At 38.2% G+C, this 22000-nt stretch overlaps 1 protein-coding gene across 1 annotated transcript in view; it reads right to left on the reverse strand.

Moving 5' to 3' along the window:
- LOC110913856 (protein FAR1-RELATED SEQUENCE 2-like) overlaps positions 1–14456 on the reverse strand; it is a 28009-nt gene extending 13553 nt beyond the window's left edge. Inside the window, exons 1-3 of the mRNA XM_022158675.1 lie at positions 14347–14456; positions 13692–13950; positions 13308–13537 (exon numbers count right to left, since the gene is read on the reverse strand). Coding sequence (XP_022014367.1) covers positions 13308–13537; positions 13692–13950; positions 14347–14456 — 599 coding nt within the window. The remainder of the gene's footprint in view (positions 1–13307; positions 13538–13691; positions 13951–14346) is intronic.
- Between the last annotated feature and the right edge of the window lie 7544 nt (positions 14457–22000).

Genomic DNA, 22000 nt, shown 5'->3' on the forward strand with positions numbered 1-22000 from the left:
GTCAACAATGGATAAATAGACTCTATGATAACCCCACATAATGTTTATAACCTTTAACGGTTGGTTCATGGATCATACGACGCGGAAATTGCCCAAAAGTGAAGTATTGTAAACTATAGGGGCCAAAAGTGTCAACATGTTTAATTTATACCTCTGAGTGAACTTTTGGCAGACCCGAAGCTTTGTATAGCTAAAATATACTCACTAGAATATGTGGTAAAAATTTCATGAAGTTTCGTCAACGTATGAGAAAGTTATGGCCAAAACCGTACTTAAGGGACTAAAAGCGTCAACGTCGAATTCAGGACTTTTCGGTTGAGCGCAAAGTTATCCGAGGGCATTACCATGTTGGTAAAAGTCCTAAGGTTCTTAAAAACCAAGTTTGGGGGTTTACGGGTCGAGAAAAGTAGCCGAAACATCACGTACAAGTTCAGGGGTCAAAGCTGTCAACATTGGAAAGTTGTTTGGCTGAAACAAGGGTCAGGCGACCCGCCTGGGAAAGCCCAAGCGGGCCGCGTGGGACTGCCAGCGACCAGAATTCGGTTTTGGGTCTATTTGGGTCCGAATTTGGGTGGTAAACAGCTCAATTGCACCTCCTTTTGCACCAATAGCATGTCATGCATGCCTACAACTACAGGAGCCTCGAAAATTCTGATTTAAATCAGATTATTGATCAATTCTTGATCATTCTTCATTGTAACCAAAGTGCTCTCTATCAAGAACTTCAAGCAAGCTTCTCTGGAGGAAAACTGATCATCAAGGCCGACTTCTAGTGTCCACTAAACATCTTTAGGACCATTGTAAGCATTCAATTCGTTCTATAATCCGTTTTTGCTTTGATTATTAGTAAAAGTCAAACTGGGTGTTCATAACCTTTGACTTTCTGATTAAACGGATTTCTTTCAGTAATTTCTCGAATTGAAACTTGTTATAGATTGGTATTTATGTGGGAAACAAACCCTCTAAAGGGTACTAACTGATTCCCACTACATGCATGCTTAATGTCGAGTCAAACATGGTTCTAAAAAGTCAACAGAAGTGATTTTTGCGAAAAATAACATGATTAATGATATAGATGACATGCAACCTGATTGATCATTGAAAATAACTTGTAACATATATATAAATGTGTTTTAATCATCATCAACTCGACAATCTATAGTATAGCCACGAATCGGAACCGAAAGTCTTGTAAAACGATTATTTCGTAGACTATCGATTCGGATTCGTACATGCATGTTCAAGATCTGTATTGGAAAGTATTTTTGACTACTTTTATTTTAGTTAAACTTTCTGGAATTTTCGTTGATTGAGTCTATGCTTAGCCTATTCGAATGCTTGTTTCCGGTTTATGCACAAAGTTGACTATTTTGCCCTTTTTGATTTAAAACGGGATTTTTGGAAAAGTGAAAGGATAGAAATCTTTATTTTATTTATATAAACTTGCACCGAAAGTTTCGGATCAGTTAGTGGTCCAGATTGTGAGTTATGGCCATTAGCGTAAAACTATATTATAAATTTACATAAACGGTCCTTTTTGCGTAGAACCCGTTTCTGGCCACGTTTGGTACAAAACTTTTTACCAACTGATTATATATAATATTCTGGGAATTTTGGTGATTTTTAATTAATTTTTGGCTGAACGGATCCTAGATCACCTCGTCATTTCGGCTTATGTCGGTTTTGACCGTTTTAGCTATAAAAGGAGTTTTACACATCCGTTTGACCCGAAACCTTTTTCTACTGATTTTGTATGATGAATAAATTAGTATAAGACTTCTGGAAATATAAAAATCTCAGATTTACTGTGAAAACCCGAAAACGCCCTTAAATCGTATTTTTAGCGTTTTAAGCGCATAGTAAGCGTTGTACTTGTTTTAAACCTATAAAACTTATACCTACTGATGTAAATCACACATTTTCATATAATAACAGTAAGTATGATATTTTGAACTCAGGTTTCCAGTTTTGGCATTTTTAGCCCTTGTGAAATTACTAAATTGCCCCTACGGTGCATAGTTTGGTTTTAAATGATATATTTGATATATGGGTCATACCCCACTGATATAATATGTTATATTAAGTATATTTACTGTATGAACCAGACCCGAAACTCAGATTTCTGATTTTACCCTTTTCTTATCTTTCAAATGACCAAAATGCCCTTCTAAGGCATGAATTGAGTTTAAAATTATCCCGGGCAATATAGGACATAACTTACTGATATAATATCATATTTTAAGCATATTATCTCAGGGAACTTGCATTTGAATCATTGGTCTACCCGTATCGCCCTTTTCGCGTTCGGTTCGGTTTACGTAACTAGTTTGCGTAAATTGACCGAAACGGGTCCAACGATATCATTTTTACTTCAAAATCCAGAATGTATTTAGTATACCCATATTATACAAGTATTCAAACTTGTCGGGTCTAAATCACATTCTATCCGGTCTTTCGCTTAATCGTGCGTAAACCGTATCATTCCTAAAACTAACCGGTCAAAGCTTAAGCTTAAATAAAAGGCCGTTAGAAATCTAATAGGTTAATTATAAACCTTTGTTCCAGATTAGGAAGCCCGGTAAAAGCTACCACCACTTATCGTTTGTGACTTATACTTGCTCAGGTAAATACATTTTGACTTATTTTCCCTATACGGGCTTGGGGTACGGTATTTAAAATACCGCTTGATCGGGCGCACAAGTCCTGCGCCCTATGGGTGTACAGTCTTGAATAGCTTGTGTGATTTTCGTTTAAACAGTCTTGTCTTACTTAAAGGCTTTGGGGGGTTGTTGACCGTGTCCCGGATATCCTTGGCATTTTCTTACGAGATGGCCACGACCAGAGCACGGGGTGTAGGCGTACACTCGTCGTGTATAACTCTTTAATGTGGTGTGTCAATTAAATCTCTAGCCCGGACAGTAGATCCCGGGCCACCAGAGATATAAGTGCATGTAATTCGTTCACAAGTTTATATTATATAATTATCCCAAGTTAATAAAAATATTTATGCCTTGTGCATTTAAATAAATTTTCAATCATTTTCAAAATGAGTCAGTCGATTTGTATTTACCAGTGTAAACTGACGTATTTTCCCAAAAGATTAAGTGCAGGTACTATACGGAAATAGGCTGGCTGTTTCCTAGAGAGCGTCCACAATAGTCTCGCAAACTCGGACGACATTTATCTGTTGAACTATTTATTTCTATTTTTATTGATCCGCCTGTGGATCCATTTCAACGACTGTGATATTTAATATTGCATTTTAATTTAAAGTTGAAATGTTTCTATTCTGCTTCCGCTGTGCATTATTATATTGTGTTGATTGTCTATGACGATGCCAACTACGTCACTGTACCCCACACCGGGCCCACCGGTGACACGTGGAAATTGGGGGTGTGACAGATAATCAGGGGGTATCCTTTTAAGGACTTATTACCCACGTAATTACCACTCATAGTCACTTTCAATTCGAAAAATGACTGACCATTAGTGATTAATCACTAAGTCAAAGCTTAATTACGACGGCTTTGACTTTTGGTCATTAAACTAATAAAACTCTAACTTAGGGGGTTAAGAACACTTACAATGGTCCTTAACACGAATTTGGAACTTAAGAGAACTAGCTTGAGCTCCTGTAAACTCTAGAGAATGTGTAAGAATGATTTTCAAATGTGCAAGAACAAGATTGCAACAAAGGCTCCTTATATAGGAAATTTAATTGCACAAGATCATTCCACATGAGTCTACCTTTGATCCTTGATGAATCCAAGTGTCCCCTATGCATGGAAAACCACTGGTGCAGCCACTGAATTCGGAAACCATCCATCTAAGGCGGTGGAATAGGCTGAAGAGGCAGCTGTCCATTTTTCTGCCCAGTTACAGGTCTTACGGACCGTAAGCTAAGGTCCTTACGGTCCGTACCCGCTTTTTAATCTTTATCGCCCAGATCAGTCACCTTACGGTCCGTAAGGTGGTCACTTTGTGGTCCGTAAAACTTGGCCAGAAGACAAAAATTTGAGAACTTTTAACATTTGACCATGCAACCTATCAAACCTTGAATCTCTGGTCATTATCAGTAGTAAGGGCCCTCAATTTCAGGTCTACATCATTCAGAACGTACTCCATGCATTTGTGTTGCCTTGGAGTTTTGTATACATTGAACCTTCACAAGATTTATATCCGTTATCTTTGATATCGAATTATATAATTGTTACAATATTTTTAGGTTCGTTAAAAGGTCACTCAGAGGTTACTTCCAACATGTTGACACTTTTAATTCCTATGTTTCATAAGATCCTTATTTTAAGCACAAACGACTTTCAATGTTCGATAATTTATTCATTAAAGAATACGAATGTCATGAGAGATCAATCAGAGGCATAGGAATGGCATGTTGACACTTTGGATCCCTTTATTAACATATTTACATTGTTTAACAATTTAAGTGTCACAGCCCCCGATCCCTTTCTCCCGGGAACGGGCGGCCGTGAGCCAGTATCGGTGGTATCACGTTAATTACTTATTTGGCAGCGGAAATTTTCATCAGGATCGTAGTTAGGAAATATTAAATCAGAGTAAACCACCATATTTTATAATCTTAAACAAATGGGTAAAACCCAAGTTTTTATTACAAACTGATTTACAGGGATAAATCCCACTTTATTGAAATAAACGCTTTCTTTTATTTAGGTAACTTTTATAGCCACTTTTCCAAGCCTTCAGTGCTGTCCAGCTGGCTTCTATTTGGCTTTCACATTTTGTTACCTGAAACGCGTTTTAAAAAGGTTTTGTCAGTGGGAAATACTGGTGAGTGAATCCCAGTTTAATCAAGAAATATTAATTTACTTTAAACAGTATTGAGGGCGATTACAATGTTTATATCTACCCAATTACTCATTCAGTAGTGTCAAGTCTGACTGAGGGTCATATTACACATTGGCTAACTCTTCGTCCAATGGTAATGTTACTCACATTTTGTATACAAAACCCCAACATACCGGCAGTAATTGTAGAATTACAAAGACTCAATCACTGCTAATTTGCATTGTAAAAAGGTTAAGGTTTTGTAAAAACTGTTAACAAAAAGGAGATTACTCACATTGCTGTCTTAGGTTATTCTTTAGGGTTTCCTGGTGAATATCTATAATTTACACAAATGCACGTGTGTTAGTATAATAACCCATTTTAACATTAGTAATACCCTCCCCGAGACGGCATTCCAACGACTACGTCGGGCAGAACCACGACAGCCGTTACGGAACCCTAGATCAATCGGGCAGCGTATCTAATACGTCTCCAGGGGTTATAATACTTACATCGTAGCAGAACCTCGCTATTTTAGGGGGTATAATGCCCGGGTATAATAACACTACTACAGAAATTGTGATTTGAGAAGCGAAAATTGAACGAGCAGACTGAAGGCCCGTTGCCTTCTATTTATAGTGCTGAAATTGGACTTCCTCGCGGCCCGCGTGACATTTTACGCGGCCCGCGTCAAAGCTGGGTCAACGCGTAGCTTGGCCCGGTCATCGTATAGCTTTGCCGTGTGTTGGGCCACGTGGCGGCCCAGGGCTGTGCCACATTCCAGATCGCTCGCGGCCCGCATTAACTTGGATGCACTTCTACGCGGCCCGCATGAACTAAAGATTTAAACGAAATCTGGTTATACTCTCGCGCGGCCCGCGTTAAGTTGAGGTGAGGTCTCATGCGGCCCGCCTCAACTTAGTTTTTATTGTTTTTATTTATATTATATGTTATTTTGTATTTTGGGCTCGGTTTTCACATACGGGGCACATATAAAGACACATTGAGATATTTAAAATATATTAGGGTGTTAGAAATATTATGAGGGTGTCGGTTTTACCGAGGGTTGTTATATCCTCCCCACCTTGTTTTAGAGCTCGTCCTCGAGATCTACTGGAACAAGTGTGGATATTTCTTTTGCATTTCTGATTCAAGTTCCCATGTGTATTCAGGTCCTCTTTTGGAGTCCCATTTCACTTTGACCAGAACTAATCTCTTATGCTTGAGATTCTTAATTTTTCTATCTTCAATCTGTAGAGGCCTCTCTAAAAATTTGAGTTGTTCATTAACCTCTATATCCTTGAGAGGTACTACGAGTGATTCATCGGCTAAACACTTTTTGAGATTAGATACATGAAACACATCATGTATTCCTGCCATTTCCTCTGGCAGTTGTAGCTGATAGGCTACCGGTCCTACTCTTTCAAGAAGTTTTGAAAGGTCCAATATACCTGGGACTAAGCTTTCCTCTTTTGATGAATCTTACCACTCCTTTCCAGGGAGAGACTTTCAATAATACTTTATGTCCCACTTGAAATTCTAATGGTTTGCGTCTGTTATCAGCATAGCTCTTTTGGCGATCACGTGCTGTTTTCAGTCGTTCCTTGACTTGAATGATTTTATCAGTTGTTTCTTGTACTATCTCGGGTCCAGATAATTGTTTTTCCCCAATTTCTGCCCAACAGACTGGGGTTCTGCACTTTCGTCCATAAAGTGCTTCGAATGGTGCAGCATTGATACTTGTGTGATAACTGTTATTATAAGAAAATTCTATTAAAGGTAAGTGCTCGTCCCAATTACCTCCAAAATCAATTACACAAGCTCTAAGCATGTCCTCCATTGTCTGAATTGTCCTTTCGCTTTGTCCGTCCGTTTGAGGATGATAAGCTGTGCTTAGATTTATCCTGGTTCCCATTGCTTTTTGGAAACTTGACCAAAAATGAGAGGTAAAACGGCTATCCCTATCAGAAACAATTGATAAAGGAATGCCATGTAAAGAAACGATTTCATTTACATACAATTTGGCTAATTGTTCCATACTAAAGGTTTCCTTCATTGGTAAGAAATGAGCTGACTTGGTTAACCTATCTACAATCACCCAGATTGTATCATTTCCTTTCCTTGTTTTAGGAAATTTGGTAACAAAATCCATTGTTATCAATTCCCATTTCCAAACTGGTATTTCTAATTGTTGTAACAAACCTGAGGGTTTCTGATGTTCAGCTTTAACTTGTAAGCAAGTTAAACATTTAGAAACATAAGCTGCTATATCCTTTTTCATTCCTATCCACCAGAAATTTTTCCTTAAATCCTGGTACATTTTATCACTTTCTGGATGCATCGTATATTTAGACTTATGGGCTTCTTCTAATATACGGTGACGTAAATTTCCTAATTTAGGTATCCACATTCTCTTTTTATGGAACCTCCAAATTCCATCTGTTCCTTGTTCTAATTCCTTAATCATTCCTTTTAATTTTTCAGTATCCTCCTTGATTACTGATTCTTGTGCTTTTCTAATCTGATTGTTTAAATCTACTTGTAGATTTAATTTAAGAGAACGTACCCTTTTTGGCTTTTCGTGATATTTTCGACTTAAAGCATCAGCCACCACATTGGCTTTTCCTGCATGATACTGGATATCACAATCATAATCACTAAGTAATTCCATCCAGCGTCTCTGTCTCATATTCAATTCTTTTTGCCCGAATACATATCTTAAACTCTTATGATCTGTGAATATGGTAAACTTACTACCATAAAGATAATGTCTCCAAATCTTAAGGGCAAAAATTATGGCTCCTAATTCCAAATCATGGGTCGAATAATTTCCTTCATGACTCTTAAGCTGTCTAGATGCATAAGCTATAACCTTTTGGCGTTGCATTAACACACATCCATATCCTAACTTAGAAGCATCACAATAGACTACAAAATCTCCAGTTCCTTCTGGTAATGCTAGTATGGGTGTATGGGTTAATCTTTGCTTAAGAATTCTAAAGGCTTCTTCTTGTTTTGGTCCCCATTCAAACTTAACATATTTACAGGTTAACTTAGTTAAAGGAATGGCTATTCTAGAAAAATCTCGAATAAATCTTCTATAATAACCGGCCAATCCTAAGAAACTTCTAACTTCAGTTGGTGACTCTGGGGTTTTCCATTTGGTAATTGCCTCGATTTTTGTTGGGTCTACATGAATTCCTTCATGGTTAACTAAATGTCCGAGAAATTGTACTTGTTCTAACCAAAATTCACACTTTGAAAATTTAGCATAAAGCTTTTCCTTTCTCAATAAACTTAAAAGTAAATGCAAGTGCTTTGCATGCTCTTCTTTACTTTTAGAGTAAATTAGAATATCATCTATGAAAACAATTATGAATTTATCCAAATATGGCTTACATATTCGGTTCATCATGTCCATAAATGCGACTGGGGCATTGGTTAAACCAAATGGCATGACAGTAAATTCATAATGACCATACCTTGTTCTGAATGCGGTTTAGGAATGTCCTCTTCCTGTACCTTTAGTTGATGATATCCTGATCTTAAATCGATTTTAGAGAAAAATCGAGCTCCTTGAAGTTGATCAAACAAATCATCGATCCTCGGTAATGGGTACCGATTCTTAATCGTGACTTTGTTCAATTCACGGTAGTCAATGCACATACGCATTGATCCGTCCTTCTTTTTAACAAATAAAATCGGCGCTCCCCATGGCGATGAACTTGGCTGTATAAATCCTTTCTCCAACAATTCGTCTAATTGTTTCTTTAGTTCTTGCATTTCAGCGGGTGCCAAACGGTAAGGTGCTTTGGCAATCGGTGCTGTTCCTGGTAACAGGTGAATTCTGAATTCAACTTCCCTGTCTGGCGATAGTCCTGGCAATTCTTCTGGAAAGACATCTGAAAATTGGGACACTACTGGAATATCTTTTAATTCTTTTCCTTTAGTGTTAGTGATTATAGAAATCAAATACACTATAGATCCTTTCCTTATACAACTTGCAGTTTTCATCACAGAGATGAATTTAGTGGATCTAGATAACTTATCTCCTTTAATTGTGATCTTTTCACCTCTTGGTGATTTTACCTGAATTGACTTTTGATCACATAAGATATTGGCTTTATTGGCTATTAACCAATCCATTCCTAATACGACATCAAATCCTACCAGATTCATTGGGTAAAGGTTTGCAATAAATTTTTGATTAAAAATTTCTATTCTTGCTCCCTGCAAGATTTCAGAAATCTTAATGGTTTCTCCATTTGCTGTCTCTACTAGACATTCTTGTGGTAGTTTAGTTAATGATTGATTTAGGAGTTTGCAAAATGAAGTATTAATAAAACTTTGGTTGGCACCAGAGTCAAATAATACTTTAGCAAAAATATCATTAACTAAAAACGTACCAGCAATGACGTCCGGAATCATCCTAGCTTCGTCTGCAGTTAGAACGAATGCTCTAGCATTTTTAGTGTTCTTGTTGTTTGCAGTTGGGGCTAACTTTGGACAGATGGTCTTGATGTGACCTTGTTCCCCACAGTTGAAACACACCCTGCTATTGGCTTTCTTCCTGCAGTCTTCTTCTTTGTGACCTGATATTTTGCAAAAATTGCAATAAATGGAGCATTTTCCAGAATGCTTCCTTTTGCAATACTTGCAATAAGGTGCAGATGTAGATCCTATATTCCTACGGTTGGAATTCCCAGAACGGAATTCTTGGGTAAGCCTTTGGGTTAGGTTTCTCCTCTGATCTTCTTCTCTAGTACGGATTAACTCATCTGTCAAGGTATTGGCTAGTTCTACAGCTTCCTCTATGGTTTGGGGTCTAGCTGCCTTGACTACATGTCTAATCTCTCCAATTAATCCCCAGATATAACGGGAGATTAATACCGGTTCAGGTGATGCAAGGGTTGGTACTATTCTAGCATATTCAAAGAATGTGGTAGTGTAACCCTTACTGTCTACCCCGGTCATTCTTAGATTCAGAAACTTATTTGCTATTTGTTCCTTTTCATTGGGAGGGCAGAATTTCCTTTCTACCATATTCTTAAATTCCTCCCATTCCATGTTATAAATCCTATCACTTCCTCTTGACTGGAGGATAGTGTTCCACCATTCTAAGGCTGCGTTTTTAAACAGATTTGAAGCAAACATTATCTTATCTTCTTCAGCACATTTGCTTATTTTTAAAACAGCCTCAGTTTTCTCCATCCAGCATAGAGCTGCAATGGGTCCTTCATTGCCCGAGAATTCTATTGGTTTACAGGACCAGAATTCCTTGTAAGAACAACCATATGGCATGGTTCTTCTTCTTTTGGGAATGGGCGCTTGAAGTACGGGTCCATTGTTCACGCTGTGTTCCGGTTCACTTGGTCGTTTACTGCTATGCTTACTTTTATTATTCGCTTCTTGAACCGTTTGAATAATAAATGGCATTGCATCTATAATTCCTTGTGCCACTATATGTTGAACGGCACTATTATCCATTTGGTTTCCATTGTTATTGTTTTCCGGATTCTCATTAACCACGTTAATGTTACTCTGGTTATCGTTATTCAGATTATCTTGATTTCCCTCGTCGGCCATCTGAATTTTTAAACATTTACCAAATATTAATATCACAATTAATATTTGAATATAGCCAATCACATGACACGCACGTTTAACCAAAAACGTCGAGCATTGCGACTTTTACTCTATTTATATAGTATGCATCATTACACACTAGTACTGAAATTTAAATTACAATACTGACTGAAATGTAAAGCTACAATACTAATAGTAGGCATCCGTAGTTTTAGTTTTTTTTTTAACACATACACACATATATTATTTTATTATTATTATTATTACTGTTTCTACCATCACCTTCACTGATATGGATTCATCCAAAAATCCATATTACGCTCATCGTATTTCCATACGAGGCGTTCTCCCACCTGTCGCATACGATCACTGCTTTCTAAAATTTCCTCCTCAAAAGTCCTAAGTTCCTGGACATTTTCTGCACTCATTGGGGGTGCAGGTTCTAGGACTGGGTTTGGAAACTGAGGTACGGGTTCCTGATACGGAGGCATAGGGGCTTGGTACGGGTATGGATTCTCTAAAATTTCCCTAACATATGCATCACTAATGTTGTAGGGATCTTGAGGATCTAACCCTGGATAAGCTCCTAAGTTGGGCATTGGCACATTTTCCTGTATTGGGTTTTGTTGCACGTAGTCCCTAACATCGTCCCACCAGGGGTCATAGTTGTTTGGGTCTAGAGGATCAGGTGCAGGTACCCTAGGTATCTCCTCCGGGTTGTAATCAGGCATTTCTATCTGGTTTTCTACTTCCATGGGTTGGTCAGGATTTTGTGGTTGTGGTGCTAGCATTTGTTCCAGGTTTGGGTCAGCAGCAGTGGTTGCTAAAATATGGATATTAGCAATACCCCTATTGAGCATATCCTGATTATAAGCATCAGTTTCTCTTTTTGCTGCGGCTAACACTCGCTGTTCCTGCAACTTTTTCATTCTTTTCCTACGCTCGTGCGCTCCCCTACTGAACCATCCCCTCTTTTTCTGAGGAAATGGCTCTTCAGACTGAGCCTTAAACACAAAGATCCCTTCTTCTGTGTCAGCAGAATACCCTGAGAGGGCAGGCTGAGAAGAGGAGGTGCCTTCGCTCCTAGGCGAACCAGACAGTTGACGATAGGCGTCAGAAGGTCCTTGGTCACTCATACTGTAAACTAACAAATAGTCAGATAACACATAGCAAGAAATACAATTATACACGTATTTCCATAGTTTATTTCCTAACAATTTGAATTTTGATGTCAGCAGAACACTTCTGTGGCTGAATCAGTGGCATAACTCTGATACCACCTTCTGTCACAGCCCCCGATCCCTTTCTCCCGGGAACGGGCGGCCGTGAGCCAGTATCGGTGGTATCACGTTAATTACTTATTTGGCAGCGGAAATTTTCATCAGGATCGTAGTTAGGAAATATTAAATCAGAGTAAACCACCATATTTTATAATCTTAAACAAATGGGTAAAACCCAAGTTTTTATTACAAACTGATTTACAGGGATAAATCCCACTTTATTGAAATAAACGCTTTCTTTTATTTAGGTAACTTTTATAGCCACTTTTCCAAGCCTTCAGTGCTGTCCAGCTGGCTTCTATTTGGCTTTCACATTTTGTTACCTGAAACGCGTTTTAAAAAGGTTTTGTCAGTGGGAAATACTGGTGAGTGAATCCCAGTTTAATCAAGAAATATTAATTTACTTTAAACAGTATTGAGGGCGATTACAATGTTTATATCTACCCAATTACTCATTCAGTAGTGTCAAGTCTGACTGAGGGTCATATTACACATTGGCTAACTCTTCGTCCAATGGTAACGTTACTCACATTTTGTATACAAAACCCCAACATACCGGCAGTAATTGTAGAATTACAAAGACTCGATCACTGCTAATTTGCATTGTAAAAAGGTTAAGGTTTTGTAAAAACTGTTAACAAAAAGGAGATTACTCACATTGCTGTCTTAGGTTATTCTTTAGGGTTTCCTGGTGAATATCTATAATTTACACAAATGCACGTGTGTTAGTATAATAACCCATTTTAACATTAGTAATACCCTCCCCGAGACGGCATTCCAACGACTACGTCGGGCAGAACCACGACAGCCGTTACGGAACCCTAGATCAATCGGGCAGCGTATCTAATACGTCTCCAGGGGTTATAATACTTACATCGTAGCAGAACCTCGCTATTTTAGGGGGTATAATGCCCGGGTATAATAACACTACTACAGAAATTGTGATTTGAGAAGCGAAAATTGAACGAGCAGACTGAAGGCCCATTGCCTTCTATTTATAATGCTGAAATTGGACTTCCTCGCGGCCCGCGTGACATTTGGGCTGAGCTTACACGGCCCGCGTCAAAGCTGGGTCAACGCGTAGCTTGGCCCGGTCATCGTATAGCTTCGCCGTGTGTTGGGCCACGTGGCGGCCCAGGGCTGCGCCACATTCCAGATCGCTCACGGCCCGCATTAACTTGGATGCACTTCTACGCGGCCCGCATGAACTAAAGATTTAAACGAAATCTGGTTATACTCTCGCGCGGCCCGCGTTAAGTTGAGGTGAGGTCTCATGCGGCCCGCCTCAACTTAGTTTTTATTGTTTTTATTTATATTATATGTTATTTTGTATTTTGGGCTCGGTTTTCACATACGTGGCACATATAAAGACACATTGAGATATTTAAAATATATTAGGGTGTTAGAAATATTATGAGGGTGTCGGTTTTACCGAGGGTTGTTATATTAAGTCCCTTAAAAAAATTCTTTACACGTTTAAAATCCATGACACGTGTCTTTATAATATCGGTCGTGATTTTACGAGGTGTTACAGTGTGACGTTGTGCTTTTATTGCAGTTTCATAATGAGTCATGAACTCAACAAGAGTAGCTTTCGAATTGCACACTTGACCAAAAAAATGATTCTCACTCTCCGACCTCGATGTCGTTCGCATAAGACCCGACATCTCTGCCATTCTATAGTATGTAAGGATCCAAGATTCCCTAAGTGCAAAAATATCAGATAGCCAGTCATTATCTGCTAAATTAAACTCTGCGATAACTGCTTCCCATTCTGATTTAAACTCTTCAGGTGTGAGAATATCCGTCCACACAACACCATAAATACGTTCTTTGAAATTGGTGGAATTGCATAGCCTAACACCAACCTATGTATAACACGAAAACGCCATGCATAAAAAAACATATAAAATTTTACAAAGACAGAACTCAATTATAAAAACATTAACAAGGTACAAAACGCCATGTATTTCAAAACGCAGTGTATCCTAAAATGCCAAAGGTAAAGATAAGGATACCAACCTTCAGAGAAAGTTTATGCATCACATGCCACATGTATAACCGATGCCTCATGTCAACAAATACAACAGAAATAGCCTTCTTCATTGTTGGATCTTGGTCATTGATAACAACTTTTGGTTGAGAACCAACAGCTTTTAGAAAAACTCTTAACAACCAAATATACGTATCAGCAGTTTCCGACGCCAATAATGCTGCACCAAATGTAACATTGCAGTGATGATTGTCTATACCAGTGAACGGTATAAACACCATAGAGTATCTGCATATGAAAACGCCATGAGAACTGGAACAATAATAAAAACGCCATTGCATGTAAACTAATAAAACGCCATTGCATGTAAACTAATAAAACGCCATATCATGTAAACTAATAAAAACGCCATTGCATATAAACTCATAAAACGCCAAAAAACAGAAGAAGTTGAATAATAAAATATTACTTGTTGGAACGATACGTGGCGTCAAACGAAATCACATCACCAAACACGTGGTAATTTCGTTTGGCTTGATCGTCACACCAAAAAAGTCCCTTCAAACGATTCTCTTCGTCTGTGAAGTAATCATACGAGAAATTAGGCTGGGAATGTTTTTTTTTTCATTCAAATGTCTCATAACCATATCGGCGTCATATTCCCCTATAAACAAGTTAATTTGCCTTTTATAGTTCTTAAATTTAACTTTACTTGCACCCACATCTTCAGAACCGCCAAAACAAGTCTTCATAACATTAAACGCCTTGACGGGACCCGAATTCAGCTTAGACATGCTGTGTATAACATGCTTCTGGAGCTGAGCGAGGTGTCGTGCCGTTAGAAGAAAATGCTTATCAAAACGTTAAACAAGATCATGGTTGTGCTCAAATCGACAAACTTATACACCTTCCATGATCCATCCTCAAAAGTTGCACCTAACAGTGCACCACAATCAGTCCTCTTTGAAAAGTTGGATCGCACTAATCGCTCCTTTTTATTGGGGTCCAACGTATCAACCTTCTTGTCCTTGTATAACCCAGATCTCGTACACAAGTAATACTTAATATGTAACACACCTTTAGAGTTTGTCTTTGTAGTCCCTTTCCTGACTGAAAACCCACACTCCCTGGCATACTTGATATACATTGAATAACAATCATCGAGGCTTGAGAATACCATGTCCATTGTGGGCTTTATTTCTTCACTAACGTCAGGAATGATAAATGATAATCCAGTTTTGGGGCAAAGCCTTTGACTCGAGGAAGCAACTTCGTCTGAGAAAATATAGTGAGGAACAGAAAAATCAGAAAACGCCATTAAAAATAGAAAATGTCTCGTAATAACATTATAGATTAAAACGCCATTAATTGAATAATAAACAAGACATAATAAACACATAATTTAAAAATGACATTATGAAAACGCCATGAGATGAATTATTAAAAACACTTAACAACATATATAATTAACAAATATAACATCATAATGAAAGCGCCATAATTAACAAAACTGATGTTTACACAAATTAACAAATGATAATAGCTGATGTTTACAAATACTATGAAATAACATTCAAAACTAATCAAATAGATGTAAATCGCCAATGATCGTAAAAACATAAGAAATATACTAGATCGTAAACGACAATTAAAATTAAAATTGAAAACTCCAATTATCAGTTCTTAGTAATTGTTTAAATACCAATTAAAACGCGATTAAATTGCAAAATTGAATAACGCCATTGAAAATCATACAACACATTATAAAAATACTAATATAAAAAAAACAATGAAACAAGCATAAAAGAACAAAACGCCATATGTGTTGCATGATTTGCTGGAACAAAAATAGAAAATGCCAACGAATTTTACTTTGTTTGTCACACCCCGACCACGTAAAACATCAAATCGTGGCGGAAACGTCGGGGAGTGTTGTAACAGAATTATTGTTCCACAACCAAGGTAATTAAAATAATATTTTATTCATCACCCAAGGGTGGAATACATTGTTCAAAACAAGAACCACCATGTTACATTGTCTTAAAACTACTGAAATAAAGAGTACATAATGTAATTAAACTAAGTCTAGCTCTGTTTTATGTCACTAAGGCCCGAGTCCACCCTAGCGTGTCACGATCGTCCTATGCATTAGCTCCTGAAACACATGTGAAAATAGGTACGTCAGCATAAGAATGCCTGTGAGTAACATAGGTTTGTAAAAATAGGATTCATGACTTAGGTTTAAGAAAAGTGTTTAATAAAAGCTAGTCATGAACCTTGTAAAATGTTTTGATTTGTAAATCAGTTGAAAAGTGATGAAATCAGATGATATGTATCAGTAAAGAATAATGTATGGTTAAAGAATAACCAAGTAGAAATAAGTTGTGAGAAATAAATTGTTTTATAAAACAAAGTCTTGTGAAAATATGTTATTTGTGTAAAAATGTGCAAGTCCAAACTAAATGATTTAAATAATGCTATGACATGTAATACAATACAAGCACTTATATATAGGAAGTACCAGCGGCGTATCCACCATGCTTGTATCATACTACACCCATATCGTTACTTAAGTCATTAAACAAACCACCAATGTACAAAGTCCATGTTTAAACCAACCATCAAATGTTCTTGTCTAAACCATTGTCATATGTTTAAAAAGTCCCAAAATGTAGTCATGTATATGTAACAAATGTCATGTATGTTAAGTAAAATGTGTTCACTTAAACCAAATGTAAAAATGTACAAAACAAAGTATTTTGAGTATATCAAAAAGTTATGTTTTGCAAAGTAAAAGCATTTTTTAAATGATACAAACATTTATGTGGTAAGTTAACGCATACGTTCAAGCCTTGAGACAGACGGATAACCTTAAGTAAAGGTTATCAAAAGAAATGTTTTCGGATTCAGTCATTCCTTTCATCCAAACCAACCCAGGATGTCAGGAACGGGATTTGTCAAGTCCTATAGTACCATTACTTACTACCAAGCGGCGTAGCTAATGTTAATGAATGTATATAAGTCCCGTTTATGCAAACCAAATGTCATACCAAATGTAAACATGTTATATGAAAACAATGTGCTAAGTATGCTAAGTCAACATACAAAGCAGAAAAGTCATGTAAATCAATGTGCTAGTATGCTCAGTCAACATACATAGCAGAAAATGTAATGTAAAACAATGTGCTAATATGCCAAGTAAACATATGTAGCAAAGCAACGTAATGTAAATCAATGTGCTAGCATGCTCAGTCAACATACATAGCAAAACGATGTAATGAAATCATGTACTATAAGTGTACTAAGAACATAGCAAGCATATGACGTGAAAACAAGAAAGCACGAAAGTAACAAGTAGGCACATGTGTTTCACCCCAAAATGTTTGGAAAACAGTAAAAGAGGGGACTATGTACTCACTTGAGACTTCTTAGAAGTCGTAGGATAACCACCAAGCAATGCTAGTAGATCACGGAATCAAACGGCACCTATATAGGTATCTACATTAATAAACGGCCCTATCGGAGGATCGGGTAGTACGAGGGTTCGTAAACCAAATAAGTGTGAGAACTTATGTAATATGGTTTGACAAAGCCTATGTACTAAAATGAAACCTATCCTAAGTGCTCTTGACCCGTTACGACTCGTTTAGGTAGCTTATGCTACTTTAACGCGTCGTTCGCGTAAAACGCGTTTGGAATGCCTAACTAGCCCTATGACAAGCAAGATATTCCTTAACATGTTTAATATTGTTGTTAAATCAGTTTAGATACCAAAAATTATGTTACATAGGCTTAAAATGAATTTTGGTGCGAAAAGGGTATTTTGGTAATTTACCTAAGGCATAAGAACTACTTATCATACAACTACTTAAACGTCGTGACCATAAGGTATAACCTCGGAAGGTTATTCCCTATACAACTATGGTCACCTAAAGTGTTTGGTCGGATCCTAACGATCGACCAAATGGGTCGGGTTCGTAAGCATAAGCGATTGATTAGATCGCTTACCTTTACGACCCTAAACAAGCACAAATCTAAAAGCGACGAGCTAAACATGCTAGAACATGTTTAGTAATGTTAGAAAACAGGTTTGGTATTAAAACAAACGGTTTTAATACCCTAGAGTAGTTTGGTTACAAAATACGCGAGAAAACGCATTTTGGCCGAAACTACGACTCGTCACTGAGCCTAGATAACGTGGTAATCAGTAGGTATAGTTACTAGGTACTATAACCATCGTGATTACGCTCACGTTATGAAGTTCAAACGAACTTCGCGTTGACCATAAACTGGTCAATGCAGAAAGTCAAACACAGTTTGACTTTAACGCTAAAACGAACGAAAAACGCGAAAGAATACTTACAGAAGGTCCCCTCAAGATTGATTTCCGAGTATTTCTCAGGTATGAAGTGTTTATAACTCCAACTTAGAGAAAATCTCAGAATCAAGTGGGTTTGAATGAAGTTGGGGTTGGGTATTTATAGGAAACATGGAACCGTTAAGATCGTTTCTTGTTCCCCAAGCGTTTAATCTGAGCCGTATATCACACACCCACTGAATTACAAACCCATGGGAGCCCCTAGGATTGTTAAAAACCATTTGCAAGTGGTTTTTGGGTGCTAAACAGCTGCAACCAGTTGTTTGCAACAATTTTGCTGATCTGGGAGGCTGACGCGGCCCGCGTAAGAATTACATAGGATCTTAGGCGCCCCGCCTGAGGGTCACAGTTCAGAAATTGCAGTTTTAGTCCCTGCACTACATAAACATGCAATTTGGCCCATTTTTGGCACGTTTAAGAACCGTTAACCTTATTTCAAGCCTCTAAAATGAAGTTAAAGTATAGGGAACTCAAAACATGCTCAAAAATATCTCGGATGTCGGTTCATTTGGTCGTACGATCGCGATGTTCGCTTAATTACGACGGAATGCGCATAAGCGCGAAAAATGATCCAAATTGCGCGACGAATGGATTTTTCTCATGCCAAACACTAAAATAAAATATTGTAATGCTTGCATAAATTTTTGGATGTCCGGATGTATTCAGAACGTAAGTTATGTGCGAAAATGCAAACTTATGCACTTTTTGACGCTTCTAGTCCCTGAATGACCCAAAAGTTTATTTTAGCACACCGAACCCCTCAAAGTCTATTTCTAAGCTATGTAAAGGATACTTAGGGTGTGTTTAACTTATGGGCATGTTCCGGAATGTTCGTTATAGTTCAAATCGACATACTTTCGCAGTTTGTCAATTTTAGTCCCTGTAAGCGAATAACTAGATTTTGCCATACCAAAGCCTTCAAAACTTATTTATAAGTTATGTAAAGGTTATTTAAGGTATGTTAAGCAATAATTGATGTTCCAGAGTATTTGTCGCGTTAAACTGATTGCGTTTTCGCACCAGTTTGCGCATAATTCTCTAGAAAGCGATATAGAGTTTGAAATCGAATAAAAGTCAAAACATGAAAAACATCAAACACAAATAAACAAACATTGGGATCAAATAACTTTATTTCATTGATAACTGAACTGTTTATAATGATTACAAGCACAGATGTCACAGTCTCCCCTACTTGCGGAAATTTCGTCCCGAAATTTGTTTAGAGGAAACTCGTGGGAAAAGATGTGGATATTTCGCCTTCATTTGATCTTCACGTTCCCAAGTAAACTCAGGTCCACGTTTAGATTCCCAGCGAACTTTAACCAACGGAATGCGCTTGCGTTTAAGCCATTTGACTTCACGATCCATAATTTCCACAGGTTTCTCAACAAAATGAAGTGTTTTATCAACACGGATTTCGTCAAGCGGTATGTGGAGGTTCTCATTAGCTAGACACTTTTTGAGATTGGATACGTGGAAAGTTGGATGAACATTTCCAAGTTCGGGAGGTAATGCAAGTCTGTAGGCTACCTTACCGATTCTTTCGACGATCTTGAATGGTCCAACGTATCTAGGTGCAAGTTTTCCCTTCTTTCCAAATCTGATCACACCTTTCCAAGGTGAGACCTTGAGTAATACACGATCACCGACTTGAAATTCCAAGGGCTTGCGTCGTCGGTCCGCGTAACTCTTTTGACGGCTTCGAGCTGTCTATAGGTTATCACGAACTTTCTTAATCTTGTCAGTCGTCTTTAGAATGAGGTCAGGTCCAGTAAGCTGAGCCTCACCTATTTCATTCCAGCAGACTGGTGAATGACATTTTCGACCATAGAGAGCCTCGAAAGGAGCCATGTTGATGCTGGAGTGATAACTATTGTTGTAGGAGAATTCAATCAATGGAAGATGTGAATCCCAACTACCACCAAAATCGATCACACAAGCTCTAAGCATATCCTCCAAAGTCTGGATTGTTCTTTCAGTTTGGCCATCTGTTTGTGGATGATAAGCTGTGCTCAGATTGAGTTGGGTCCCCATAGCAGATTGCATGGTTCTCCAAAATCGAGAAGAGAAGCGAGCATCTCTATCAGAAATAATGTTCAAAGGAACACCATGTCGAGATACAATTTCATCCACATAGATTTTGGCCAGTCTTTCAGCAGAAAAATCCTCACGGATTGGCAAGAAATGCGCTGACTTAGTAAGACGATCAACAACTACCCAAATGGCATCGTGACCTTTCTTAGTGCGCGGAAGTTTGGTAACGAGATCCATGGCAATGTTTTCCCATTTCTAAACTGGGATCTCTGGTTGCTCCAAAAGACCATAAGGATGTTGGTGTTCAGCCTTGACCTTGAGACAAGTAAGGCACTTTGAAACGTATAAGGCAATGTCTTTCTTCATACCAGGCCACCAATACTGAGTACGAAGATCCTTATACATTTTATCTGAGCCAGGATGAATAGAGTAACGAGACTTATGGGCCTCATCCATAAGCAAAGTGCGAAGATCATCTTGGCTTGGGACCCACAAACGGTCCATGAAATAATATGATCCATCTTCCTTCAGCACAAGATCAGGCTTAATGTGATAGGGTAATTCCTTACCCATCAAGTCTTGTGAAACACAAGCCTGTTGAGCCTGAGTAATGCGTGCTTGGATATCAGATCGAGCTTGAATAGCAGATTGAACACGAACACAATGAAGCATAGTACGTTCCTTACGACTTAATGCGTCAGCCACGACATTCGCTTTACCAGGATGGTAGTGAATTTCGCAATCATAGTCGTTTAGGAGTTCGACCCAACATCTTTGCCTCATGTTGAGTTCTTTCTGATTGAAGATATGCTGAAGACTTTTGTGGTCTGTGAAAACCACACATTTTGTGCCGTACAAATAATGTCTCCAGATTTTGAGAGCAAAGACAACTGCACCCAACTCAAGATCATGAGTGGTGTAGTTTCTCTCATGTACCTTCAATTGTCTAGATGCGTAGGCTATGACTTTGTTCCTTTGCATCAGAACACAGCCAAGACCCAATTTCGATGCATCACAGTAAACAACAAAATCGTCATTGCCCTCGGGCAAAGTCAGAATAGGTGCATTACAAAGCTTCTGCTTCAAGGTCTGAAATGCTTCCTCTTGCTTAAAACCCCATTCAAAGGGTTTGTTCTTCTGAGTTAGAGCAGTTAGAGGAACTGCAATCTTTGAGAAGTTCTCGATGAAGCGGCGGTAATAACCCGCAAGACCAAGAAAAGAACGAACCTCAGTAGGAGTAGTAGGCATATCCCAATCCTTAATCGCACTGATCTTGGAGGGATCTACATGAATACCTTGTTCGTTGACAATATGTCCCAAAAATTGAACTTCCTTAAGCCAAAATTCACACTTGGAGAACTTGGCAAAAAGTTGCTCTTTCTTTAGGAGTTCCAGAGTAAGACGAAGATGTTGCTCATGATCAGCTCGCGTCTTAGAATAAATCAAGATGTCATCAATGAAAACGATGATAAACTTATCCAAATAAGGCTTGCAGACCCTATTCATCAAGTCCATGAAAACAGCAGGAGCATTGGTCAAACCGAATGGCATGACTGTGAACTCATAATGCCCATATCGAGTGCGGAATGCTGTCTTGGGAATATCCTCTTCATGCACACGAAGTTGATGATACCCAGAACGAAGGTCGATCTTCGAAAAGCAAGTAGCACCCTGTAATTGGTCAAAGAGATCATCAATGCGAGGTAGGGGATATCGATTCTTGATGGTAAGCTTATTCAGCTCACGATAATCGATACACATTCTGAAGGATCCATCCTTCTTCTTGACAAAAAGAACGGGAGCACCCCAAGGTGAAAAGCTAGGACGGATAAAACCTTTGTCAGAAAGTTCCTGAAGCTGCTTAGATAGCTCTTGCATCTCAGACGGTGCAAGACGATATGGAGCCCTGGCAATAGGATTTGCACC

The sequence above is a fragment of the Helianthus annuus genome, chromosome 15, assembly GCF_002127325.2.
Source record: "Helianthus annuus cultivar XRQ/B chromosome 15, HanXRQr2.0-SUNRISE, whole genome shotgun sequence".
NCBI lineage: Eukaryota > Viridiplantae > Streptophyta > Magnoliopsida > Asterales > Asteraceae > Helianthus > Helianthus annuus.